Source organism: Drosophila erecta, unplaced genomic scaffold, assembly GCF_003286155.1.
Source record: "Drosophila erecta strain 14021-0224.00,06,07 unplaced genomic scaffold, DereRS2 tig00000021-arrow-pilon, whole genome shotgun sequence".
Taxonomy (NCBI): Eukaryota; Metazoa; Arthropoda; class Insecta; order Diptera; family Drosophilidae; genus Drosophila; species Drosophila erecta.
In genome coordinates this window covers 6,179,561-6,204,571 of record NW_020825198.1, presented here as the reverse complement: position 1 = coordinate 6,204,571, position 25,011 = coordinate 6,179,561, and the positions used below count along the sequence as shown (strand labels likewise).

The 25,011-nt window shown below is 47.3% G+C and overlaps 7 protein-coding genes across 11 annotated transcripts; 2 read left to right on the top strand and 5 right to left on the bottom strand.

Moving 5' to 3' along the window:
* Positions 1–7: 7 nt before the first annotated feature.
* On the bottom strand, positions 8–3,170 carry LOC6546048. The gene is made up of 2 exons (XM_001971709.3): positions 2,533–3,170; positions 8–2,467 (listed from the first exon to the last, which is right to left on the bottom strand). The coding sequence occupies exons 1-2, from the start codon at positions 3,061–3,063 to the stop codon at positions 233–235; spliced, it is 2,766 nt and encodes a 921-aa protein (XP_001971745.2). The 5' UTR covers positions 3,064–3,170; the 3' UTR covers positions 8–232.
* A 1,451-nt stretch (positions 3,171–4,621) lies between these two features.
* Positions 4,622–6,947, bottom strand: LOC6546047 (probable phospholipid hydroperoxide glutathione peroxidase). 5 transcript variants are annotated; one of them, XM_001971708.3, is made up of 4 exons: positions 6,802–6,947; positions 5,643–5,853; positions 5,070–5,393; positions 4,622–5,003 (listed from the first exon to the last, which is right to left on the bottom strand). In XM_001971708.3, exons 2-4 carry the CDS (start codon positions 5,841–5,843, stop codon positions 4,812–4,814), a joined length of 717 nt encoding a protein of 238 aa, XP_001971744.2. In that variant the 5' UTR covers positions 5,844–5,853; positions 6,802–6,947; the 3' UTR covers positions 4,622–4,811. The 5 variants fall into 5 exon arrangements, with proteins under 5 accessions (XP_001971744.2, XP_026833759.1, XP_015013797.1 ...); XM_026977958.1 differs by having other exon boundaries at positions 6,847–6,935; XM_015158311.2 differs by lacking the exon at positions 5,643–5,853 and having other exon boundaries at positions 6,446–6,945.
* Positions 6,948–7,159: 212 nt separating this feature from the next.
* LOC6546046 (striatin-interacting protein 1 homolog) lies at positions 7,160–10,711 on the top strand. Its single transcript, XM_001971707.3, has 3 exons — positions 7,160–8,519; positions 8,579–10,305; positions 10,373–10,711. The coding sequence occupies exons 1-2, from the start codon at positions 7,582–7,584 to the stop codon at positions 10,287–10,289; spliced, it is 2,649 nt and encodes an 882-aa protein (XP_001971743.1). The 5' UTR covers positions 7,160–7,581; the 3' UTR covers positions 10,290–10,305; positions 10,373–10,711.
* An 11-nt stretch (positions 10,712–10,722) lies between these two features.
* LOC26526608 lies at positions 10,723–13,607 on the bottom strand. The gene is made up of 2 exons (XM_015158826.2): positions 13,262–13,607; positions 10,723–12,674 (listed from the first exon to the last, which is right to left on the bottom strand). The coding sequence occupies exon 2, from the start codon at positions 12,450–12,452 to the stop codon at positions 11,490–11,492; it is 963 nt and encodes a 320-aa protein (XP_015014312.1). The 5' UTR covers positions 12,453–12,674; positions 13,262–13,607; the 3' UTR covers positions 10,723–11,489.
* Positions 10,723–13,607, bottom strand: LOC6546045 (dolichol-phosphate mannose synthase subunit 2). The gene is made up of 2 exons (XM_015158309.2): positions 13,262–13,607; positions 10,723–12,674 (listed from the first exon to the last, which is right to left on the bottom strand). Exons 1-2 carry the CDS (start codon positions 13,368–13,370, stop codon positions 12,538–12,540), a joined length of 246 nt encoding a protein of 81 aa, XP_015013795.1. The 5' UTR covers positions 13,371–13,607; the 3' UTR covers positions 10,723–12,537.
* A 288-nt stretch (positions 13,608–13,895) lies between these two features.
* LOC6546043 (phosphatidylinositol N-acetylglucosaminyltransferase subunit C) lies at positions 13,896–15,130 on the top strand. Its single transcript, XM_001971704.3, has 2 exons — positions 13,896–14,495; positions 14,564–15,130. The coding sequence occupies exons 1-2, from the start codon at positions 13,995–13,997 to the stop codon at positions 14,921–14,923; spliced, it is 861 nt and encodes a 286-aa protein (XP_001971740.1). The 5' UTR covers positions 13,896–13,994; the 3' UTR covers positions 14,924–15,130.
* Positions 15,131–16,215: 1,085 nt separating this feature from the next.
* LOC6545939 (drosomycin) lies at positions 16,216–16,639 on the bottom strand. Its single transcript, XM_001971703.3, has one exon. The coding sequence runs from the start codon at positions 16,535–16,537 to the stop codon at positions 16,328–16,330; it is 210 nt and encodes a 69-aa protein (XP_001971739.1). The 5' UTR covers positions 16,538–16,639; the 3' UTR covers positions 16,216–16,327.
* Between the last annotated feature and the right edge of the window lie 8,372 nt (positions 16,640–25,011).

Below are 25,011 nucleotides of genomic sequence, written 5' to 3'. Positions count from 1 at the left end.
TAGCATTCTGTATGCACTTTATTGCTGGCAAGTAAAACCGCACTTAAGCCTAGACGTTTAAATCGAATTAATGCGAAAGAAGATCAGGGTCATGTCATCATGGAAAGGGCCCTTCCACCGGATTTGCGTACTAGCTTACGATCTATCCTAACACGAAGATAACGATTAGCAAAGGAAGTGCATTGGCCGGGTTCGTTCGTTGGTCGACTTCGGATCCTTCTCTAATCCCAATCTATCCGTATAGATTGCCATGCGCGGACGAAGTCTGGTAGTGGACCAAACTCCCGTGGGTCTGCAGCGCCGGTTGGTAGTAGGCCTGGTGGTAGTGCGAGGGCGGAGCCGGCTCGTTCACCTGAATCTGGTGGTAGTTGGTGAAGGGTTCGTGCTCGACCACTTCGCGGACCGTCTGGAATGGATGGTTGACAACGATGCGGCGCTTGTGGAAGGTCTCGCTGGTGGCCGAGGCATCTGTTGGCGCAGCAGTGGCTGCGATGACCCTCTCGTTGGGCTTCAGATGGCCAGCGGCTCCATTAAGCGACACATCCACATCGGGCTGAGCCTTCGATTGCGATGGAGTAGCCTGGGTGGCGGACACCTCGGAACTGGGTGCTTCCACCAAGCGCTGGGACTTCTGCTGTCCCAGCTCTGTTCTCTGCTGTCCCCTGTCGCAGTCAGGAGCAATTGTGGTAGCCACCATTGCAGATTTCTCCTGGTCACTGGCTATCTGGATTTGGATGTGGGTGTTTTGCTGCTCCTTCTTGGGCTCCTGCTGCTGCTCCTGTCGTTTGGGTGCCTCAACCAGCCGGGAGGACTGACTCTCCCCACTGTATCGAACCTGGGGCGCTTGGACGAGCCTGGAGGAGTGGTTATCCGGGCTGAATCGCATCTGGGAGTAGGGCGCACTGTAGTCCAGCTCCTCGGCAACGCGCTGCCGGGATGGCTGGTTGAAGTAGGTTCGTGGAGCTTGAGACTTTGAATACAGCACCGTGGGTCCAACGTGCTTTCTGAGGTAGTGGTTAATCTCCGTCACCTGGGCGGGCACCTCCTGGATCCTTCGCTCCTTGAGGGGAGTCTGGCTAGTGCGACCCAGGTAAATGTTGTGCTGCGAGGGTGGCAGGTTAATCTTGTGCTCGTGCTTAATTATCTGGGTGGGTCGCTCGTCCTCCTTCTCCTCCGACAGTTCCAGTCGCGCTGGCTTGGCGTCCACACTGCCGGCACTCACATTGGGCAGATACTCGCCGGAGAAGTAGTCGTCGTCCTGGTTGTAAGGCTGGCGGTTGAAGTTATTCCTCTGCTGATAGACCCTCTGACCCGATCGGGGGTAGTCCTGCTCCGCTTCCGCGCGCTGGATCATCTTGGGTGAGAGATGCTTGGCGTTGATCTTGACGGCGTTTCCATTGGCGTCCACTCCGGATATGAAGGAAGGTGAGCTCTTACCACCATCGGTGACATCTCCCAGGGGCTGCTGCTGTTGCAGCCGGGACTCCACGAAGTCATCCTTGGGCTGCTGATCGTAGGAAGGCATCGTGGTCACACTGAAGCCGATGGTGGTGGTCTGCTGATCCTTTGCAGCCGGAGCTGCATCATAGGATGGCCTGTACTCGGGCACGTTGTTGTTATATGTCTGGGACGGGATTTGACCATTGTTGCTGTTGCTATAGGCGGAAGCCACTGCGGGGTGAGGATGGCCCAAGGGCAGCAGGGTTTCTCCCTTGGGAATCTTAGCAACCGGATGTTCCAGCTCGACGACCAGAGTTCCCGCCGGCTTGATCACCACCCGCTCCTCGATATCGTAGAACTCTTTTTGGATGGCAGGATGACGGACCTCGTACTTCTTGGCCTTCAGAGCTGGCTGCACTATTTGGATGGTTTTGGTGACAAGGGGACGCTGTGGAGGAGCGTAGCCCCTGGAAGGAGCTGGTGGCAGGTAGCCCGAACCACCTTGGTAGCCCGTCTGATCGGCATAGTCCTCGTATCCCTGGCCATCGTCCACCTCTGGCGGATACTGATCCTGGTAGTCCACTTCCTGTCCATCCTCGTAGCTGAAGCCATTGGGATCGTAGCTGGGGCGATTGTAGCTGGTAGCGGGGTCGTAGCCAGACGACGAATCAGATGGTAGGGCGGGCGCAGGGGCAGCAGGCTGACTCGATGCAGCGGAGGACGAGGAGGAGCTGGAGGGGGAGGACGAACTGGAGCTCACCGCCGGCGCAATGTTGGCCGTTTGCATGGGAGCCGGCTGGGGCTCGTAGATGGGCTTACTGTCCTGGGCCGCCTCCACACTTGCACTCTGTCCCTGGTTGGAGACGGGAGCAGCCACCTGGCGCTCGAACATGCGCAGCTGCTGCGACCGATGTCCTCCAATCGTGACCAGTTTCTGGGGAGCTGCATCGTCCACGGATGAGGAGGAACTTACTCCGGAGCTGGTTTGAGTATAGCGCTGCGGGGACGGATTCGATGACTCGTAGACCTGGAAGGCAGGGTAGATGCGTTCACTTGCGGGCTTACCTCATTTGTTACCTCATTTCCACTTACCGTCTCCACGGTGGGACCATGGCTGTGGTACGACTGGATGTACCGCTCGAACTCCTGGTTCTGGCGGAGCTGCTGGTTGCGCTGTCGGAACTGGCCACTATGAGGACTCTGCTGAGGTGGCTGCTGGTGGATGGAGGGGCGTCTGCTGTGATTTCGACGACGGGGCAATCGTCCATTCTGGGACATGGGTGGCTGACCCTGAACCGGCGGCTGCAAACCCAATCCCTGGCGGGGAGACAGCTGCTGAGGAGACAGCTGTTGCTGCTGCGTTTGAGACACCTGTTGTTGCTGTAGTTGTGGCTGAGCTGGGGACTGGGATAGCACCTGCTGCTGTCGCTCCTGGATGCGCTGGAACTGCTGATCCTCATCCCTCTGAGGACCCGCCCTCAGTTCCGCCGGAGCCATACCATCCACGTACTTCACATCCGCCGGATTCGTGGCCGGTTGCTGGGCAATCGAGATGTTGACATGGGTGGCCGCGTCCACCTGGCTCCAGGCCACCAGCAGGAGTACCAGCACTCCTCGAAACATCCTGTTTTGATCCTCTTTCCAATCCGAAGTCCAAAATCCTAGATCCCAAACCTAATTGTGAGTCCAATCACTGCTGACCACCACCAAAGCTGACCGCTGACCGCTGTCTGATCGATCGTGGAGTGTGCTCCGCATATTTATACGGATCTCGGGTGGATTCGGAATCGAAATTGGGGGAGCGATCGCATTCGCAATCGCAATCGCGATCAGTGTCAAAGTCAACTGCAGCACTGGGAATAGCAATGCATACTATGGCTACGATAGCTCCAATAGCTCCAATAGCTCCGATACTGACCTGGGCCAAACTGTTTAGGGATGAGTCTCAGATGCTTAACCCAGTTCTACAATTAAAGGCATTCGATCGATCGCATTTGATGATCGATGATGCATTCAACAAATTGCTGTCATCGCTTCACACTTGTGTGGCACGCACCAACACTGAGAGAAAATGGGGGCCAGTGTTCATGGAAACACATCTCATATATATCATCTAACATGTTCGATTCCCTATAATGATAATTTTGACTTGGCAACAGTTCTTCAGGGTAAAAGAAGCTGGTCCAATACAGATCACAGATTCCAGATAGTCAGTATGGTTTTTCTCCGCCTGATCGCGACTGCGAATTTCGATGGCATCCGTAAATGGTGAGTGCAGCATTTTCATGTAATTGTCGGAAGGTCGGAATCGCCGCTCCGTTGGCAACTTGTTTGAACTTGAAATCCGGCCGAGACGCTGAACTGCTCCACTGGAGGAGGAGCAGCTGGGCTTGATGGATTCGCATTCTCGATTTTGGGGGTGCTGGTCAGGCAAAGTTGCGCAATCGAAGTTTGAACATTTGGCGAATACTGGAAGCACTCGAATTCGGAAAGAAGGTAAAGGTTAATGTGAAGTACTTCTGTTTTTTCTGCACTCGAATTTACCACCAATATGTACAAAGCCGAAAAGGGGAAATATTTAAAATCAAGTACGTCCACTTATAGAAAAAGCACGACTTTAAGGAATATCCTTTATAGCAACCTTGTTTTGAATATCATAATATGTATATGGGCAAAGTCAAATATGGATTTTAAAATCTCAAACTCACACTGATTGATCGAGGTCCTTTCAACAAGTTGAACAAGATTCAAAATTGCCATGTGAACTTAAATGCCGTGTTTTCCTCGTTCTGCTTTACCATTAAAAACATCATTATATTTATCATTTTATAAGGTAAGCCCCATTTTAGTTGTGTAAATTTCATTTCTGCCCTCAATATGACATCTCCAAATTTTACAGTCCCCTAAAAACATATATCTGTCTTGGAACAAGAAAAACTAACGCCTTTTCGACATTTGTAACGACCAGTTGAAGCTGTGGCGCTATGCAAGAACACTGCGACCGCAAGAACACCGCCAGATCCTCGAAGATGCAGTCCATCCAGTCTGGCAGCAACGTGCTTATCAGCATTGCTGGCTCGAGCAGGCGGTTTGAACGCGGTTGTCTTGGCACGGTAAGTGCGCATTGATACAATTCCAAATCCCGATCCAAGTACGTGCCCAGCGTCGCCAAACACCCATGTGATAGTGTGGTAACCACGAATGGCGTTTATTATGTTTGCGGGTGGGAATCAAAAACCATTAAGGAGTAGACAATATTGTATATACCATGCGGTGCATGTGGCCAGCCACAAGACTATCTGTGGCCAGGCGATTACAAGCTAAAGCTACGCGAAAACACAGTCCAAAGGGCAGCTAACGACTAGGGCCATCTACAGCAGCTTCTCGATGTCCTTGGAGATGTCCATGGGATCGGTGGTCGGGGCATATCGGTTGATGGGAACGCCCTCCTTGTTCACCAGGAACTTGGTGAAGTTCCACTTGATTCCGCTGCCTAGGGTGCCGGTCTGCTTGGCCTTCAGGTACTTGTACAGCGGCGCAGCATTGTCTCCATTCACATCGACCTGCAGGAAGCGCAAGTTATTAAATCTAGGTCTAGAGCAGCCAACAACCAGCTTTAATAGCCTCACCTTGGCAAACACCTCGCCGATGTCAGCCTTGGAGTCGCGCAGGTGGCACACCATGGCCTCTCCGTCAGCCTCCGGCATCTGGGATCCGAACTGATTGCAGGGGAAGTTGAGGATCACCAGGCCGCGCTCGCCGTACTTCTCCTTCAGATCCGTCAGCTTCTGGTAGTTGTTCTTGGTCAGGCCGCACTTGGAGGCGATGTTCACCACCAGGACCACCTTGCCCTTGTACTTTTCCAGCGAGATATCGTTGCCATGGGTGTCCTTCACGGTGAACTCGTAGATCGAGGCGGCGTTCTTGTAATCTCCGTTAGCAGACATATCGATCTGGAAGCAATGGAATGTAGGAGTTAGCATTGGATAATTACTCATGCGTGTGAGGGATTGGGTCGATATATAAATATTTTAAACACTATATATTCTCTGTCCAAATCGACCCATTCCACAAGGTTCATTACGGTGAACAGGAAACAGAGAACACAGGCAAAGGCAACATCGTTTAGTTTGGCGCAGAGACAAGCAACTGAGTTAGTCAACGGGTTAGGATCTAGTCAACTAGCAATCAGCACTACTCACGGCAGCTGCTGTGGAGTGCTGGGCGGCTGAGGAGGCGGCGGAAGAGGGCGTGGCCGCACAGCTCACGGGAAGCAGGACGGTGCAGAGGCGGAGGCACTGCCTCTGACCCTGACTCAGCTCGAGAACGGGGCCCAGGTTCCGCCTCATCGAGTAGCACCTGAGGGCCTGGCGGGAAATGTTCTGAAACTGCCTGAGACTCATTCTTTAAACGCTGCAAATAACCGGCAGAATTTCAAGTGAATTACTGGTGTGTATTAGATACAACAACATTCGATTTAAAACAATTCAATAGGAAAACATAAAACTCAAAACATTTCTACTGATTGACGGATAGTTAAGATAATGAAGATAATAGTAAGCATCAGTGTATGTGGACTAGATGGTGTATAGATTGTATTCGACAACGCAACGATAAGCATTCATAAGTGCTTCGCATTCAATCAACTATTATAGTTGAATGATATTTCCTAGATATGTGGGTGCTATCAGCGCCCAGTCCTACATCATATTTATCAACTCATGACTTCTGGTCACAGTGACGCCGCATAATTCATCGGGGTCAAAGTCAAGAACTATATGTACATAACTCTGTATATGTCCGCGCTCCCCATGAGTCACGCAACGCAATCCAGTGGCCACGCACTGTGACCTTCAATCTGGCCAGGATTGGCCTAGGTTGTCGGGTGCCCCCGTTGCCACCGCACATTGCACATGCAAGCCATTATTCGATGCGAATCGATTCGAGCGGAGTCCAGTTGATTGGACAGCAATTTGAAGGGATACTTAATGTCGTGGGTAATTACTTGCATGGTTAAGTAGATGTATGATCCCAGGGCGATTGCCACGGAACCCAGAAAAAAGTGGGCGATGGAACGGCCAGCCATTATTCCGCTGTACATATATCGACTATATGTTTGATTCACAACGATCTGCTCCGAGTTTCGGATGCAGGGATATACAAATATAGAATGGGAATGCTGCGATTCTGCAAGCTCACGCTGATATGTGCGGAAATCGGGAGCAAAGTACAGATTCCCTTCGTTATATATGTACTACATACATATATGTATATATTCTTGTCTGCTCGACCAGCTGTGGTTTTCGGCTGATTAAGGTATCTCGTTTATGGCGACAACGGGGTATTATTGTTTGGGCTTACTTATGTCGTAATTGCAATGACTAATAGCACTGGGCACTTTCTTACTTTCGAAGCGTAAATAAAACTGAAACCGGCGACATGCGAAAAGCCTTATTTATATGTGTAGGTGAAAGCACTTGATAATATAATCGGCGTGTTCGCATCTGGTCACACCAGGCATGCAACTTTTCCAGAGTTGCCAAGTGTGGCGGGAAAAACCCTACATTCTCTAAATATGAAAAATAATAACAGCCTTTAACAGCCTTTTGTTTGGGCAGTCATCAAAACGAAATAAACATTATTATCATAAATAAAACGAAATCTCAAAGTTTTTATATATATTTAGCTCTCATTGTTAACGTCAGCATAGAAGAAACAAAACCACTATCTTAAATTTAAAATAGCGGCAAAATTGACGCAATCACTGTCAGCGCTGCCACAACCCGCTTATACGGCGCTGCCAGACGGCCATACCAATTGGTGTTTAGTATTTTCCACCCACACCGCAAACGGTCGTACGAATTTTCTTCTTTTTCCATTGTGCGTTTTTGTTATTGGCTAGAAACAAATTGTAGACGAAATTTACCAGTGAAATGCAGTGCAAATTGCTTAGTATGTCCAGGGCCTACTAAGACATAGGGAGAGAGAAAGCCAGCGAGCAGGAGCAGCCACGCCCACGCTAGGCGCACCGCCCACCGCCGCAGGATACACATACACGCGTAGCTCACACTCACTCACTGACACACACACGCACTCACGCACACAAAAGAGATCCGTGGGTGGCGAAAAAGGATTTCCGGAATGATGCTCACATCCATAAACAACTCCTTCGAGCAGGACACCCACGATGCGGACGCCAACTGCGATGGGCCCGATCTGGACTTCGTATACTCCGACGTGGATGGCTACCAGAACGAGATCGCCGAGCTGTATAGCTACACGGAGTTCAGCGAGTTTCAGATGAACGTGAAGGCCTTCGAGGACCAGATGGAGCTGTACGACCTGCCGCCCAACTGGCAAAAGCAGGATTCCGCCTCCCAGCGGGGCATAGTGATGAAGCTGGTGGACCAGCTGGAGGTCTCCGATCGATCCTTTCGCATGCAGGCCGCCCGGTGCATCTTGTACCTGGCCCAGGGCTGCTGGGCGGAGGTGCAGTCGGACGAGGAGCAGCACCAAATCACCAGGGACAATGTGCTAGTGCTCTACCAACTCGGTGTGTTCGCTTCCTTCATCGACCTGCTCAACATGGAGATCGAGAGCGCCTGCTCCCCAGACATTGTGGCCGTCAAGATCACCAACGTCACGCTTGTGGACTCGACGGACATCCGGGTGATCCTCTCTGTGCTCTACATCATCACAGAGACAATACGCGATGAACGGGAAAGGGGCAGCGAGGACTACAGAGAACTGGCCGACTCCTTTGTTCAGGAGATCAACTCGCCTCTACCAGATGGCGAGCTCCTGGCCGTCAAGCTGCTGGGCATGATCACAAGGTTTTGCAGTGGTGCAGCACCGCAGTTTCCCATGAAGAAGGTTGTCCTGCTGCTGTGGAAAGTCTCCCTGCTGGGACTGGGTGGCATGGATGTGCTCAAGAATCTCAAAAACGAGTATCGATTAAAGGTGGGCTTGGAACCCATCACCGAGGACACGCTGGAGGTTACTAAGTGCATGCGAGCTAGCTCTCCGCCGGCAACAGCCACTGATATACTGGAAAACCAGTATCCCAAGAGGAACTTCAAGTAAGTTGAATCTTAGATCAATTATGTGGATACACTTATTCATTTTATTTACCACACAGACGCTCCCTGATGAAGCAGCGTTTCCTGGACGAGCCGGAACAGATAGACATGGAGATGGGCGGCAACGACGGTCAAACTAATGCCAACAATGGCAGCGGCAATGGCGGAAACGGAGAGGAAGAGCTCTCTCAGTACTACAGGCCCTACGACGATCCCTCTTCATCGGCATCCACCACCTCGACAGCGAATCCGAACAACCAGCCTAGCCTAACACAACCACCCGCTGCTGTGCCTCCGGTACAGATCACGGCTCGCCTGCCCTGGACGCCCAAGGTGCGACAAAAGGACATTGACCAGTTTCTGGACATATCGCGGAATAAGTTCATCGGTTATTCGCTCATTGGTGACCACGAGAGTCTGGCTGGACTACCGCAACCCATTCACGAGGGCTTTAAGACGCTGCAGCGACACATGTACATGAGTCTGGCCGATGTGCAAATCAAGAAAGAAGAGGACATAGCAAGGAATCCCATTTCCACGCACGAGGACGAAATCAAATTGACTCCGGCGGAGGTGCTATACCAGGCAATCCTGCCAAACCTGCCGCAGTATATGATCGCTCTGCTCAAGGTCCTGCTGGCGGCTTCGCCAACTTCCAAGTCCAAGACGGAGAGCATCAACATAATGGCCGATGTGCTGCCTAGGAAGATGCCGCTGACGGCCACACAATCAACAAAGCTAACTGTCGACATTGGTCGGCACAAAGAGATCATTGTGAAGGCTGTCTCGGCCATCATCTTGCTATATTTAAAGCATTTCAAGATAAATCATGTTTACCAGTTTGAGTTCATGTCCCAGCACCTGGTTTTTGCCAACTGCATCCCGCTGGTCTTGAAATTCTTCAATCAGACAATCACGGAGTACGTGAACACCAAGAACTCCATTCCACTGCTTGATTTCCCGTCGTGTGTGATTGGTGAGCAACCGGATTTAAGTGGCGATAGCTTTGTGTACGGCGGCGAGATGTCCGATAAATCCTACTCCTGGCGGAACGTGTTCTCCTGCATTAACCTGCTGCGCATCCTTAACAAGCTGATCAAGTGGAAGCACTCACGAGTGATGATGCTGGTGGTGTTCAAGTCGGCACCGATCCTAAAGAAGACGCTTAAGGTGCGCCACGCCATGATGCAGCTGTACGTGCTGAAGCTGCTCAAGATGCAGACCAAATACTTGGGTCGCCAATGGCGCAAGTCCAATATGAAGACCATGAGTGCAATTTACGCCAAGGTGCGGCATCGTCTTAACGACGACTGGGCCTTTGGCAACGACTTGGAGTCGCGTCCCTGGGATTTCCAGGCGGAGGAGTGCACGCTGCGGGCCTGCGTGGATCGATTCAATCTGCGACGCTATCCGGAAGCCACCCAGAAGTGTGGAAACAACGGCACAGCAGCTCAGAATGCGGAAAACGCCCAGCAATCCAACATGATGGCGGGCAACAATGGATGCGGCAATAATGGCGACGCAAATGGCTATGGAAACAACGGTGGCGGAGCCAATGGCGGCCACAACCAGCAGCAGCAGCTCAACGATTATGGTGTGGAGGGTGGCTTCCCAAGCGACGAGATTCTTACCCACTCGGACTTTGCCTTCTTCGGACACTCGGGCTGGTGGGATCGCAAGGTCGAGCTGACGGATTACTTCAAGGCCAACTACGCGGTCTGGCTGGAGGAGGAGGTCTACAACAGTCAGACCGACTGGGATGCCCTCTAGGGCAGGGCTGCTGTCGGTGAGCAACTGCATCTCGCATCTGCCCTTCCACACTGTTACTTACTTGATTCCTTTCTGAATTACAGCTGTCCTATAGGATCCACATACGCGTCATATAAGCAAAAAGTTATTAACGTAATTGTAAGCATTAAGCAGTACATTGATATAATCCATGTAGCCCGACCACGATTGGAACACCAACTACTCACTGAATTGGCAATAATTTGGCAAGCCACGCGTCTCCGCTGCGCTCCTCTTCACTAACTAGCATACGCGAATACTACCCCATAGCGATGACAAGGGTGTATATGTAATGAATGTATTTTTTAGTTTATATATTTATTTTACCTGTTCCACGAGTCCCTTGAAACGGATCGCGGTAATTGGCTTCTGTAGCGGAATAAACAAATTTGCTAGTTCGAAAACGATACTTGGCTTGAGGTTAAATGTCTGTTTATTCGTATGTGTGTTTTGTTTCGCACAAGAAAAAAATATAATTCTTTTAGGTCGTAGTCTTAAAGCTAGGTTTAATTTGGTAAATATACACTACGGTATTTACAAGGTGCATATATAAATATCCATTATATAGTACAATAACTTTTCGACTCCATAAAAACGCCCCACACCAAATGCCTCGTTGGGGTTTTGCAAAATTCCATGACGTAATAGTAAACAATACAATATAATAGTTAGCACAGCTAAATATGAATTCCTGAACCGAGTTTCTTCATTTCACAATCTGGTTACAAGAGCATTCTCCACAAGAGAGACCATGTCACCCATAATAACTATCTTAATACGAAATAAAGACTAACTAATAATAGTTGTATTCTAGGGCGGGTCGATTTGGTTCAATTTGTGAAAGAAAGCTAAAAACTGTAGGCAAATTTGCCTTGGAAGTTGAAGGTTGGGCAAAACAATCAAAATAAACACTAAACAATACTACAGTTTTCTTTGGACTTTGCGGTGATTAAAACTTGCTCGAGTTCCAAAATACTAGTTTCTAATTTGAATTGAATAATTGATTTTAGATGATGATTTGTTAACAATTTAAAATCGAACCACCCTAAGAGTAGCTTACAACTATGTCGTAATATGGGGCTTTTAGTCACGATTCGGAGTAATAATCCAAACAACTTATAACCGTTTAACATCCTACTACTATACAATATTAATTTATTGTACACTGCATCCAAGGAAAATCTATTGCTCCATGGGACACGCCGTCGGCATGACGTTGTTATTGCTCGGACCCATGTAGAGCATCCCGAATCGCTTCTGCTGCGGCGGACAGACGACGGGAGCAGGAGCTGGGACCTCGCAGCGCTCCTCAAAGTAGTGGACGATGCGCTGGAGGACGAACTTGAAGATCTTCTCTTTGGCGATCTCGCCATTGAGGAATGTGATGTCCTTGCAGTCGCGGTACTCGCTGAAGTTCCTTTCGTAGTGCGGCCACACACAGAGCTCGAAGTAACCCGTGACATCGGGTGGATCGTAGGTGCGCTTACTGCGCCGCTCGAAGCACTTCTCATAGGGCAGATGGAAGTGGTACTTGAGGTTGCAGAGGGCCAGCAACTCCGGCTGATTGAAGATCATGAAACCTTCGACCAGGAGGAAGTTTACCTTCTTGTCCCTCAGCTGGGCAATTTGGGCATTGATGCGCATTATGTGCTGCTGCTGCTGGATTTGCTGCTGGTGCTGGTGCTGCTGGTGATGGTGGTGATGTCGCGGATGCTGCTGTGGCGGATATTGATAGACGCCACTATTGGCCTGTTTGTAGTAGTTTGCATTGTACTGGTACTGCTGCTGGAACTGCAGGGCGTAGTGCTCAAAGTTGGCATAGGTCACAAGCTGCTCTGGTGGCTCGGGGGCCACATGGTGCCCCTTGATAATATGCGCTATGTCGTTTAACATCTTGGCCATGTCCAGCGAGGTGATGAGCTCGAAGTTGATGGCGTTGAGCGCCTCATTCCGCTGATGACGCTTGTCCTCCACGGGCAGAAAGTAGTCATCCTGCGAGATCAGACGCACCTCGCCAATGGTGTACGGAGAGTTCCACAGCGGAGCTCCACTCAGACCTTTGAAATAGTCGTGCAGGCTGTGGGCTAGCGTCGTCTTGCCACCACAGGTGACGCCCGAGATTCCAATGACCAGCCACTGCGGCATCTTGTCCTCGACTGACTATCGCTCTTCCTTGTTTTTCAGTGGAATCGTACGTTCGCACCGCGCAAGATAACCTCTGGATAACCCCTTAATCGCGTTTCACTCTCAGGCTCCAGATGTGGTAAAAGGAAAACGCGGCGATGCCGCCGAGGAAGATCACCCCGAACACGGTGGGCACTATGAAAGCGTACTTCAGCGGTGGAAAGAACAGCCGTATGGGATTGCCTGTAACAATTAGTACAGTATACTCAGGTTCATAAGTATTTTCTTTGTAAAATGTACGTAGTTTGTTTTTATGATTACTCCTAATAGCAACAAATTAGAATTGTCACGGAATGGCAAACCTTCAGCCATTAAATGTAAAGTAGTCATAACCTAGGAAAAAAACTACCGAAAATAAGTAGATGAATACACACCAGATTTGGTTCACATTATAAAAACCTTATCGTTTTTATTGTGGAATCATAATGCCTAGACTTAACCCTAGATAAAAAACAAAGTCGATTTAACTGCGCACATATCAGGTGCCTACTGTACTCCTATTATCACTAGTAGTCGGTGACCTTGACCCGAGCTTAGAGCATCGTACAGCCGCATTCCAGGTACCCCCGGTTTAGGATGACCCCCTCGGTCAAACGCACGGGTTCACCTCGTACATCGCCGACAATATATGCCAAATGCTATATATACATACTGGAATATAGTGTTCAATTTACGGCGCGGCGTCACTTTAATTACTGCACAAAAGCGCGAGATTATTCAATAAAACTTATGTATGAAGGGGCGGAAAACGGAAACCGTGCAAAACTCACCTTCATCGATGAGCATAAACGGGAGGACGGCCACCCAAAAGAAGTAGTAGAAGAACACGGCGATTGCGGCTATCAAAATGATTTTCCCGAGTTGCGCATTCGAAGCCATAAATAGCAATTCTCGGAAATTCTGGGGTTTCTCGGGCGAGGGAACACGCGACCGGCGATTTGTGCATAAAACTTCTCATGGGTCGTTCACCCCGGACGGCCTGCTCCACTGTCCACTTATCCTTGTCCCGTCGCACGAATCCCAAATATTTCGAAGCTCCCGATTTAGTTCCGTGGTGTAATTGTAAACAAAACAAACAAGTGCGTCAAAAAATTTCCGAATTCAAGATAGTGGTGGCTTAACCACTCGAGAAAGTATCGATAGGTCAAGTAATTTTTTTTTGCACGACACCAGCGTATTTTTGTGGATAATAAGTGATGGACCTCCTACTTATAGAATTTGTTTTTTAATTTTAGGATATGAGCTTAGCTGGCCTGCACTGACTCGTTTTAGAGTTAAATAACAAAACAATAGGTACCTTTTATAGAATGTTATTGTTATTTCAAATTAAACTACCTGTGTATAACATCGATATTAATACCGAAACTTGTATTACTAACACATCGTGAGCAGGAACTTTAAATCTAAAAATACCGCAAAGGCTCTAACATGTTGGTATATACTAAACAGCTGATTATTTAAACGGAACTGATTGAGTAAACAAATCATTTAAATGCATTAAAAATGGTAAAAAAGGGACAAACGAAACGGCAGCCATGGGTGAAGAATCTCTACTCCAACCGGGAATATCCAGACAACTATACGGATGCCAGCTTTCTGAAGGAGCTGCGAATGAATCTACATTGTCGAATATACACACTCACCGAAGCGATTGCCGGCATTACAGTACTTAATAATCAAATATCTTGCATCACCGGCTTCCTAATACTCTACCAACTTATGCTAAGCGACAGCGTATCGCCCAGCACGATACTGATGCCCAGTTGTGGCATCACGGGCATCGGGTACCTGTGCTACCGAGGAAGGAGTCTCAGCTGGTCTCTGCTGGGCGAGGACTCCAAAACCCTTGTCACGGTAGTCTTCTTCGGATACCTGTTCTCTCCGATGCTGCACACCCTAACGCAGGCCATCAGCACGGACACCATATACACGATGACCTTCTTTGTCCTTCTGGGCAACCTGATATTTGGGCACTATGGATTGGATGTGGCCATGGTGTCTAAGGTGGGGATTAAAAACACCTTAGATTTCTATATAATACAAATACTTATCAATCTCCATGTTAACCGCAGGCCATTTCGCTGAATGCCGCGATATTTGGTGCCATTTGCCTAGCCTCCCGCCTGCCGACTTCATATCACGCCTTCGTGCTCCTCGTCGAAGCTGCCGTCTTTTTCGTCCTGTATCCCATAATGACGGAAGCAAATTGGCATGCTGGATTCATGGTGCCTATATTTGCAATATGCTGTATGGCGCTGTACTGTATATCGCGTCCAGTACTCTATCTCTACGCCTCCACCACCATTTTCCTCAACTTTGTCTGCCCGTTCATATTCGTGTGTCAGCAGCAGTACAAGTTCAACATCCACGGACCCTGGGACGAGGCTATCGTGGAGGAGAACACCGAGGAGAACCTGGATGACAACTTATAGCGGCAGCTCCGCTTCTCAGAACTGTTGCCGCCACGACTGGGTGACGGCGACGTCGGGGAGCACTTCACTGATCACTAACCCGTTGCACGCTTATCTGTATAACTTTGTAAGCTCATTCCAAACCATTGTAATAATTAATATTTTTTTATCATGTTATCTGCTAGCTTGTAAGTAGCCTTTTAACAAATTATACTTTTCAAAAGTCTATAAGTCTTGTGTTTAAATCCATAGCACTTTTAAATAAATATTTATTCAATTAATACTTTTAATGTGCCCATCAATGGGCAACTAGATACCATCAAGGGGAAAGAAAAGTTAAAGGCATACCCTACCCCAACAAAAATGCTGTAGCAATTAATAGATGAAATAGTTTTTTAGATACTGTGGATAATTTCCATCTTATTCATTCTAAAGAATTTATTCAAGGGGTTTACTCAGTCTAAAAATAAATGAAGTTCAGGCTTGTTTATCGTTTGCGGCTTAAACTTGTTTTATAGATCACAATTAAACATTCGCATATATGTACATAGATACATTGTAATTATTTGACCCTATCTAACGCAAATAAATGGAGGCAATTGCTTTAATAATAGACTATGGAATATGGATGAGTGACATCTGTATTAAGTGCACGCCCTTGGGTTTCCCAGAAGCTCCTAGTCTAACCAGAAGTGGAATTATTGTTATATTATGCGTTTCATTTTTTATGTAAACGTGTTGTCTTTCAAGCTACCTCCATCGTTTCAGCTTGCATTCCTAAAATAGAAAGAATACCTATTACATCATATCATATGCCTGATAAGTTGTCGCTTTACGCAGCGCACTATTTTCTGCAATTATTCATCGTATACATAGAACGACTCAAGCCGTTTTATTTGTTCAAATAAAAGTCAACAATTTTCCAATGAAGTAAGCATGCTAGATTCCCATGTCATCAGGGAATATTACAATTTTTAAGGAACAATTTTCTGTCGTTTTGTTTTTCTTTTTTTTAACAGGGATAGCTTTTATTTAAAATCCGTCCTTGCATCTCCCTTCTTCTCCTTGAGGTCCTTCTTTCTCGGTGTTCTGGCCAGCTTGGAAACACTCGGGTATGGTGTGTGGGAACGGATGCCACATGTTATTTTAATAAGTTACAAATTAAAATTTTCTATTATGTCTGGTGACAAAGTACCACAGTGGATCGAAATTGGAAAAACCGGTGCAGTTCTCATCAATTAAGGGTTACATTTCTAGGCTAGTTGTAATTAAACACAAAATGTGTTGTTGTAATTCGAAAAAACCCAGTATAATAGCGTTTAGTTGCGTTGCAATAATTTGTTTATTTAGTTATTAACCGATTTTACACACTATAAGATTTAGTAGTTTTCCGGCAATTTAGAGCAACGAGCCTTGGAGGATGGCTTAGCATCCCTCGCACCAGCACTTCAGGCTGGGACTGCAATGGCCACTAGATCGTCCTTCCTCTTTGCACACACGACGGCAGGTGTCGTTGTCCCAGACGGCACACGGTCCTCCGTATCTTCCGGAGAGACAGTCGGCATCGGCTTCCTTGGCGCCCAGGATGAAGATGGTCATCACTGCCAGGAAAAAGTACAGGAACTTGATCTGCATCTTGTCAGTTTGGAATCAGATTACTGCTGTCGGAACAATTCGGACTTGATTTATGAGTCCAAGCCGCCAACAACCGCTTTATATAGGGATTGGGATCTCTCTGCCCAGTGATTAAGACTCTGACAGCTTCGGCGTATTTATGGAGTTGATTGGCAGATAATTAGAGATAATTATTGCATTGTATTTCTTTAAGGGGCATACTTTAGGGCTGATGAGATCACGAAAACTTTTTTTTTTTTTTTTTTTTTTATTGTAGTTTATTAAGATATACAGGATAGCTATGAACCCTTTTATTACCTTATTTTCTATTGTTTCTGCCAATTGGCGCTCCGGCTATAGGGAATATTTAATATAGCTTTTTCTAGTTTGGTCTAATACTCTCATGTTGTTTTATAATTAATGTTTAGCTATTAAGCTATTGTTATCTTAGCACTAAGTCTCTTGGTTGACGTCTTTTGATCCTCTGCCTCGGTCGAGTAATGGTGAGATCATTAGCGAGACGATTCCTGTGGTTCATCAGTCTTGAGTTGTACCGACTGGAGTGGAAGTTGATTTGTTGTAGTACCGTAACTAGTTTTAGGTCCCTATGTAGCACGCTATTTCGAATGTACCACTCACAGCCTGTAATTTGTCTCGCTATTTTGTTCTGGGCCACCTGAATTTTTTTGATTTGGCTATCTCTTGCTATCCCCCAGATTTGGCAACCATATTGCCAGATGGGAGCAATGACCTGCTTGTATAGGGTGAGCTTATTTCGGGTGGAGAGTTTACTGTTGCTTCTTAGGAGCCACCAGTGCTTTGTCACAGCTGCTCTCACCCTTGTTTTGATGGCTGCTATGTGGGGAGCAAATGTGAGCCGGCGATCTAATGTTATGCCAAGATATTTGGCCGTACTACACTGCTGTACCATCTCCTCACCTAGTTGAACAGCAGGTGGTGTTTTCCTCCTTAGTGAGAAGCACACGTTAGCTGACTTTTGACCATTTATGCCAATATTCCATCTTCTTGCCCATTTCTCGTACCTGTCAGCGTACTCTTGTAGGCCGTCTGCTGCTTCATATTCGCAGGATGATCTGTAAGTAACACAGACGTCATCGGCGAAAGTGGCTAGAGTCATCCTGTCAGGGTTGGCGTCCATACTAGCATTTGGCTGCGGCATATCGTTGGTATACAGACAGTACAATAATGGACCCAGTACACTTCCTTGAGGCACTCCTGCACTGACCTCATGTATCCCTGAGGTTGCGGAGTGGAAACGTACTGCGAACTGCCTATTCGCCAAGTAGGACCGCATTAGCAAGTAATACGGTGCTGGTAGTGTCATTTTTATTTTGGCCAATAGGCCAATATGCCAGACTCGGTCGAATGCTTCCTTAATGTCCAAAAAGAGCGCATTGCAGTATTCTTTCTCATCGTAGGCTTGCAATATTTGGTCAACGATGCGGTGCAGTTGTTCTATTGAACTGTGACCTGCACGAAATCCAAATTGGTGATCAGGGATGGCTCTTCTGGATGACATTATCCCAGCAATTCGGGCAGAGATAAGTCTCTCAAAGATCTTCGAGATTGATGGGAGGAGACTGATTGGCCGGTAGGATGCTGGGTCACTCTCTGGCTTTCCGGGCTTGTGGATCATACTCACTAAGCCAAATTTCCACTGGGCAGGGAAGTAATGCAACCTCAACATAGCGTTGAAGATCAACGTTATGTAAGAGATCGCGTGAGTAGGCAGCGCCTTCAGAGTAGCGTTGCAGATGATGTCGTGGCCTGGTGCTCTTTTAGAGGATTGGCGGTTTATGATCGCTGATATCTCACATTGGTCGAACGGGAGAATCGGTGCATCCATTTGCAGCGCTTGCTCGAGGACTTCCTGCGTTTCTTGTTTTTCCTGTTGGCTGGCAAGGTTAAAGGGCTTGAACCGTTCAGCTAAGTGCCTAGCAAACACTTCCGCTTGTTCCTTGTCAGAACGACACCATGTTCCGTTCTCATTAGCTAGTGGTGCCTTCCTGGGGCACCTCCTTTTTATACTACGCGTCGCTTTCCATAGAGAATGCCTCGCTTCGCTTCCAGTACCAGTGTTGGTAAGCCTCTCGTCGAACCATGCAGCTTTATGGTCCACCAGTTTCTTACGGAGAATATGTTGAGCTCTGTTCCACTCTAATTTGTCTAGAGGGTGGCGGGACCTCATCCATCTTGTCCGAAGTCGTCTCTTTTCAGCAATTAAAATAAGAATTTCCCGTGTGAGGGGTATACCTGCTGCTACGGGTCTCTGTGTCAACGTTCGTGTAGCTGTTATGGCTGCCGATTTCACCTTTACAGCAAATAGGTTGATTGCGTCCTCAATATCTTCTTCTGAGTTGATTTCTATATCAAGATACAGAGATTGCTCTAGAAGACCGCAGAACATTTCTAAGTTGGTGTGTCTGGTTATCAATCGATCTGCTGTAGGATATGTCAATGCTGTGACATCCAGCGTTATGATAAGAGGCAGGTGATCAGAGCTGAGATCAGGAGCCGATGTTATGGAAGCATGAATATCGAGAACGCCTTTCGTTACTGCAAAATCAATGCAGCTTGGAGTTCCTCTCCTACCGTACGGATACCGAGTAGGACTGCCTGTAGCCAGCGTGTTGACTTCCGTACTAAGAATAAGATCCGCGAGAGCGCGACCTCTTTGATTGCATCTTCCTGAGCCCCAGAGCCAGTGAGATGCATTCCAGTCTCCTGCAATTATAAATTTTCGATGATTTAGCGGTAGTATGTCAGCAAATTCATTTGTTGTCCATGTGAAACGAGGAGGACAGTAAATCGCACCAAAGTCGATCACACCAAGCGCTGTGTTTATTCCTGCAGACGCTATTTGTACTTTTTCGCTGGTAACAGGGCTCAGAGGATAATGCACCAAGCTAGATTTTATAAAGATCGCAGCTCCTCCTCTAGCATTGCCAACACTTGGATCATTAGCTGGATATGCATCAAAACCATATATTTTTGGCACAAAGTTTCCTCGGCAGTGAGTCTCACTAATTAGTATGACATCGATCTTATTTTGTCGCGCAAAGCACTCAAGCTCTGGCAGCTTCGTGGAAACGCCATCGGCGTTCCACATTAGAATGCGCAGCGGCATCATATTGTTGATCGTTGCGCTTGGAGGGCAGCAAGCAAATTAAGAATTTGCCCCTGCTGCTGTGTCTGCTGTTGCTGCTGTTTGAGCATCATCATCATCATCTCCGTCTGTTTATCCTGTAACGAGCGGAGTGAATCGATATTTCCATTGAGGGTTCGCATCATGTTTTCAATGTTATTTTCAAGAGATGAGTGATATGCCGTATTTCGGGATCTCGATGCTGAACGGTTGCGGTTGTTGTCTCGTTGAGCTGCAACTCGAGATCTCGATGTCGAGCGGTTGCGGCTGTTGGTTCGTTGGTTTATGTTTGGGTTGTTCTGCTGTTCATGTTGAGAGACATGCACGCCTCCCCTAGCTGCATCTGCATAGGAGACACCTTGACGAGTGGCTACTCTTGGTCTGCTCCTAGTTTGATCATTTGTCTCGGTTTGGCTATTCACAGTAGGCCGAGCTCCAACTCCACGCTTGGGCCGAGATCGTTGCAGGAACGCCTGGTATTTGGGGCACCCTGAATAGCTTGCAGGGTGCTGTTGTCCGCAATTGTAGCACGTGCACGGTTCACTGCGCGGCCTAGTACAGTTGCTGGCAGCGTGCTCGCCAGCACATTTGACGCAAATATGCGCTTTACGACAGTATTTAGCCGTATGGCCAAACTGTTGGCATCGATGGCATTGCACAACAGCATTGCGCTTTCGGAGGGGCTCAACGATAACCCGCATATGGCAAAGTGCCTTGACTAGCAGGATCTCCTTATTATTGGCCGCGGCGGCAATATTCACGAAGAACATATTTACCGGCTTGGCTACAGGGGTGCCTGGCTCACTGCGCCTCTGGGGCAGATGGACGTCAAGCACCTTGTGTCCGAATTTTTCCAGATCCTCCTTAATCTGGCTATGAAGCGTGCTGTGGTGTAAGCCTTTAATGCAGACTTTAAACGGCCTATCTTCCTTCAGTTGGTAGCAATGGAATTCATATTTTTCCTGCTCAAGCCAACTGACAATGCTACGAAAAGTGGTAGCGTCATTTGCATAGAGTCTCATCATACCGCCAAGTGAAGCCCTAGCTTCAACTTTATTTATGTCAATTATTTTCCTGAGTTCTTGCATGAGCAGAGAGACGTTTTCAATACCTTCCATCACTATGGGCGGTGGTTTGGGCTGCGTCTTGTTGGGAGAACCTGAGGTGCCAGGAGAGTTAGCGGCCCGCTTCGCCGCAGCAATGGCAGCTTGATGACTTGTACTAGGCCTCTCACATAGCACGTCGTTGGCGTTCTCAACTTCCATGTCATCTGGGTGAAGCGCTAGCAATTCGAAACGGTTTGAGCTGCCACTATAGTTCGATTGAGGTATGGGAACGTTATCACCGTTCTTGCCGAGGTTAGCTTTTTTCCCATCAGTCTTTGGGGAGGCGCATGACTTGCGCTTTATTGTTTGAAAGCGCTGCGAGGCTTCACCTGAAGCAGGGCTTTGGTAGCGCGAGGCGGTTCCTGATGTGGACCCATTGACGCTCGAAAAAGCAGATGCCAATGAAGCTGCTGTGGCGGCAAAATCGGATACTTGTAGAGTATCATTATCTGAGGGCGCGTTGACGGCATTTCTAAGTTCCTCTCCTAGAACTGCCTTGTTCTTATTAGTAGCACTAGTAGTCGTTGACTGCGACGATTCCTACTCTGGCAGTCAAAGAGATCGGTTGTGTCGCGCGCATGCAAAAGTGATTTATTTTTTGCTTATCGGTGCATTCCCTTTTGTGCTCAAAATAGCACAAATCATTTATTTGGGCGCTGCTTTGAGCGGTGTCGGCAGTTTGACAAAAACAAAAAGTGCATCAGGTGAAGTGCATTCAAACGGTGCTTTCTGCCCTTCGGGCAAGTCATCTACCTCACCCCGCGCAGAACTGCACAAGAGGTAAACAAACTTTGCTTATCAGTAAAACCGAACTGTTTATGCTCTGTTCCGGACATTTGGGCCCGCAAATTATTTGCTGAATATTAAGACAATATAAAAACAATGAATGAAAACAGTTTCGATGACTCTCAGCTTATAAAGAAGCAGATTGATCATGAAAAAATGTTCTCAATAGCTGGAAAATTACCTAGTAAGATTAGAGACGAGTGCCGATCAGAAATTCAACGCATTACATGCAATAAGTCTCAAAGCAGTCCCACCACAACAACAGTGACATTTTCTAGTGCCAGTAGCAGCACCATATACACAATGGCAAATCCCACAATGAGCAGCATCTGTTCTGGTTCAAGTGTAGCAAACCAAGAATGTTCCCAATTGACCAGCCCCGACATTGCAGCAAAAAATCTAAGCGGTGCTGCCAGAAGATTACTGGATGATCAAAATCGGAAAGCAGGCAAGAGAAAAAATGCAAAGCCACTGTCCCCCATCCTTAAACCGAAAAGAGTGAGCAGTACCCAGGGCCCGCACTTGGTCCCCACAATTAACCAGAAGGCAAGCTCTAGTAACAGGTTTGCTATTCTCGACACGGACATCATTACTAATGAAGAAAACGGGGAAGACATGATGTCTGAGGATGCCGATGATGCTAGTGCCCGCATGGACGAATTTCAATCTGCAGAAAACAATACTGCCAATAAATCCCAGGAAACATCTAACGCCAACAATCAACTCAAAGATTTTAAAAAACCACCCCAAATTGTTGTTAATATTAGCAACTTAAATGACCTATTTGAGCTCATACAAGAAAAGGCAAGTCTAGATAACGTCGTAGTCAAAGCTAACCAAGGGGAAACAGTCAGAATATTTCCCAAAGACAGTGACACTTACAGAAAAATTGTTAGCTATATGGATGAAATTGGTATGCAGTTTCACACTTACCAAATGCTGACAGAAAAAGCACACAGAATTGTAGTAAGGGACTTACATCACAGCACACAAAACAAAGATATAACGGCCGATCTGAAATGTTTAGGCTATGAAGTACTTCACATTCACAACCCTAGTTCAAGGGTTAATAAAGATGAAAAACTCAATATTTTTTTCATTAACATTAAGCCCTGCCCTAATATTAATGAAATTTATCACGTGAAGACCCTTTGCCGACAGAAAATACGGATCGAAAGGATGCGAAAGTCTAGTGAAATTGCACAATGTCGACGTTGCCAGGAGTATGGCCATACAGCTAAATACTGCCGCAGACATCCAAATTGTGCCAGGTGTGGTGAAAATCACCAAACCACACAATGTACACGTCCTGTAGATGCTCTGCCCACATGCTATCACTGTTCTCACGATCACATGGCTAGTTATAAAGGTTGCCATAAGTACCAGGAGCTTCTCCGCAGATCTATGGGGCCTGCGAAGAAGGCGAATCACTTAAATAGGCAGAATCATGGGTTCAACCATAGAGATCAGCAACAGTTTCCTTCCGTGCAGATTAATCGCCGTAAGAGTACTAACCAGTCAACTGAAGATCAGCAACCAACACAACAACACCAAAATATGGTACAGCATCAACCATCTATAGGCCCTGGGGTAAATACAAAAGTATCCTATGCCACAGTAGCAAAAGAATACTCTAATACAACTCCCTCCAAGGATGGACCAGCTCAGCGACGTTTATATAACTTACAAACGCAACAGTTATCGCAGCAACAACGACTGAACACTCAGCAAAATAATTCACTTGACGTCCAAGCATTGTTACAACAGCAACAACAACAGTTCCAAGAATGGCAGCAGCAAATGCAACAACAACAACAACATCAGTTTCTTATGTGGTTGCAACAGCAGCAACAAGATCAGCAACATCACAGAAATCAAACCAATCAACGACTTGAAAAGCTCGAAAGAATGGTATTTGAAATAACCACCATGTTAAAGCAAGGAGCTGGGAATGAACATACCTACCAGCTTTCTAACAACGCTCCACACCCACAATGAATCCACTAAAGATTCTTATTTGGAATGCCAACGGCATTTCAAGAAAAGCTAAAGATATTGAGCTTTACGCGCACAATAATAGCGTGGACATTCTTCTTGTGACGGAACTTAGAATTAAAAGAGGGGATACTGTTAAGATATATGGTTATGCTTTCTATCCAGCATTTAGGCCATCGCAAAATAATAATAGCGTTGGTGGAGCAGCCGTGTTCGTTAGGACAACTCTTCGCCATTTCCCGCAAAGGGTCATAGAGACACGCAGCATACAAATGTCTACAGTAAAAGTAGCTACAGGACTGGGTGACGTGCAGTTCGGCGCCATTTACTGTCCTCCCAGTGTTAGTATCGACGAAAGACAATTTACTGACACAATACGCTCTTGCGGCCAACGGTATATGATTGGTGGCGACTGGAACGCCCGACACTGGCTTTGGGGCGACACCTACAATTCACCCCGGGGGCGTGAGCTAGCGGAAGCCATCTCTATCACTGGAGCTAAGATACTTGCAACTGGTTCGCCAACCAGGTATCCTTATGTACCCAGTCATACGCCTTCCTGCATTGACTTCGCGGTGCATCATGGTATACCAGATTCCCTAACAAGTATAACACAAAGTTGGGATCTGGACTCCGATCACTTGCCTTTGATCATCAGTATTGTGACAGATAGTACCCATGTGAATCCAAGTCCACGATTAGTCAACAAGCACACTGACCCGCTCGCTTTTAGTCAACAACTGGAGAGCATGATCCCGTTGAACATCACGCTAAATTCTGGTGAAGAAATTGAAATGGCTGTTGATCACCTTACGCAAAGTATTCACAGGGCTGCGACTGCATCTACGCCTTCTGTTCCTCGGACAGGCACCCCCTATGGAATATCCCTAACAAGAGAGGCTAGAGAGCTCCTGACACAGAAAAGGAGACTCAGAAGGCGAGCAATCCGATCTCAAGATCCCTGGGACCGCATCTTATGGAACCGTGCTGCAAAACAACTACGAAATGTGGTAAGAGACCTTCGAAGTATCTTTTTTGAGCAGAAGCTGGCTTCTATGGACTATACGGTGGATGCTGGGTATTCACTCTGGAAGTCCACCAAATCCCTCAAAAGACAACCGTTCAGACAGGTACCCATTAGATGCCCGGGAGGTGAACTTGCTAAAAACGAGGAGGAACAGGCCAATTCCTTTGCAAATCATTTGGAGACTAGGTTCACCCATTACCAATTCGCTACAATGGAGCAGAATCGAGAGACGCTTGACAGCCTAGAGATACCCCTACAAATGTCGCTACCAATTAAACCAATCAGGGTTGAGGAAATTGCCGAAGTCATTAAATCAATGCCAATAAAGAAGACTCCTGGCATCGACAATGTCTGTAATGCCACGTTAAAAGCGCTACCTCTCCGAGCCATCCTATACATGGCGAAAATATTTAAT

Bases quoted from the DNA above. Each gene is read 5' to 3' on its own strand.
- LOC6545939 (XM_001971703.3), bottom strand. From the start codon at position 16,537: ATGCAGATCAAGTTCCTGTACTTTTTCCTGGCAGTGATGACCATCTTC.
- LOC6546048 (XM_001971709.3), bottom strand. From the start codon at position 3,063: ATGTTTCGAGGAGTGCTGGTACTCCTGCTGGTGGCCTGGAGCCAGGTG. The intron at 2,468-2,532 runs GTAAGTGGAAAT...CCTGCCTTCCAG, and splicing joins ATGGTCCCACCGTGGAGACG to GTCTACGAGTCATCGAATCC.
- LOC6546046 (XM_001971707.3), top strand. From the start codon at position 7,582: ATGATGCTCACATCCATAAACAACTCCTTCGAGCAGGACACCCACGAT. The intron at 8,520-8,578 runs GTAAGTTGAATC...TTTACCACACAG, and splicing joins TATCCCAAGAGGAACTTCAA to ACGCTCCCTGATGAAGCAGC.
- LOC6546045 (XM_015158309.2), bottom strand. From the start codon at position 13,370: ATGGCTTCGAATGCGCAACTCGGGAAAATCATTTTGATAGCCGCAATC. The intron at 12,675-13,261 runs GTGAGTTTTGCA...TAATTGTTACAG, and splicing joins GTTTATGCTCATCGATGAAG to GCAATCCCATACGGCTGTTC.
- LOC6546047 (XM_001971708.3), bottom strand. From the start codon at position 5,843: ATGAGTCTCAGGCAGTTTCAGAACATTTCCCGCCAGGCCCTCAGGTGC. The intron at 5,394-5,642 runs GTGAGTAGTGCT...CATTGCTTCCAG, and splicing joins AGCACTCCACAGCAGCTGCC to ATCGATATGTCTGCTAACGG. The intron at 5,004-5,069 runs GTGAGGCTATTA...CGCTTCCTGCAG, and splicing joins TCGGCGAGGTGTTTGCCAAG to GTCGATGTGAATGGAGACAA.
- LOC26526608 (XM_015158826.2), bottom strand. From the start codon at position 12,452: ATGCCGCAGTGGCTGGTCATTGGAATCTCGGGCGTCACCTGTGGTGGC.
- LOC6546043 (XM_001971704.3), top strand. From the start codon at position 13,995: ATGGTAAAAAAGGGACAAACGAAACGGCAGCCATGGGTGAAGAATCTC. The intron at 14,496-14,563 runs GTGGGGATTAAA...TGTTAACCGCAG, and splicing joins ATGTGGCCATGGTGTCTAAG to GCCATTTCGCTGAATGCCGC.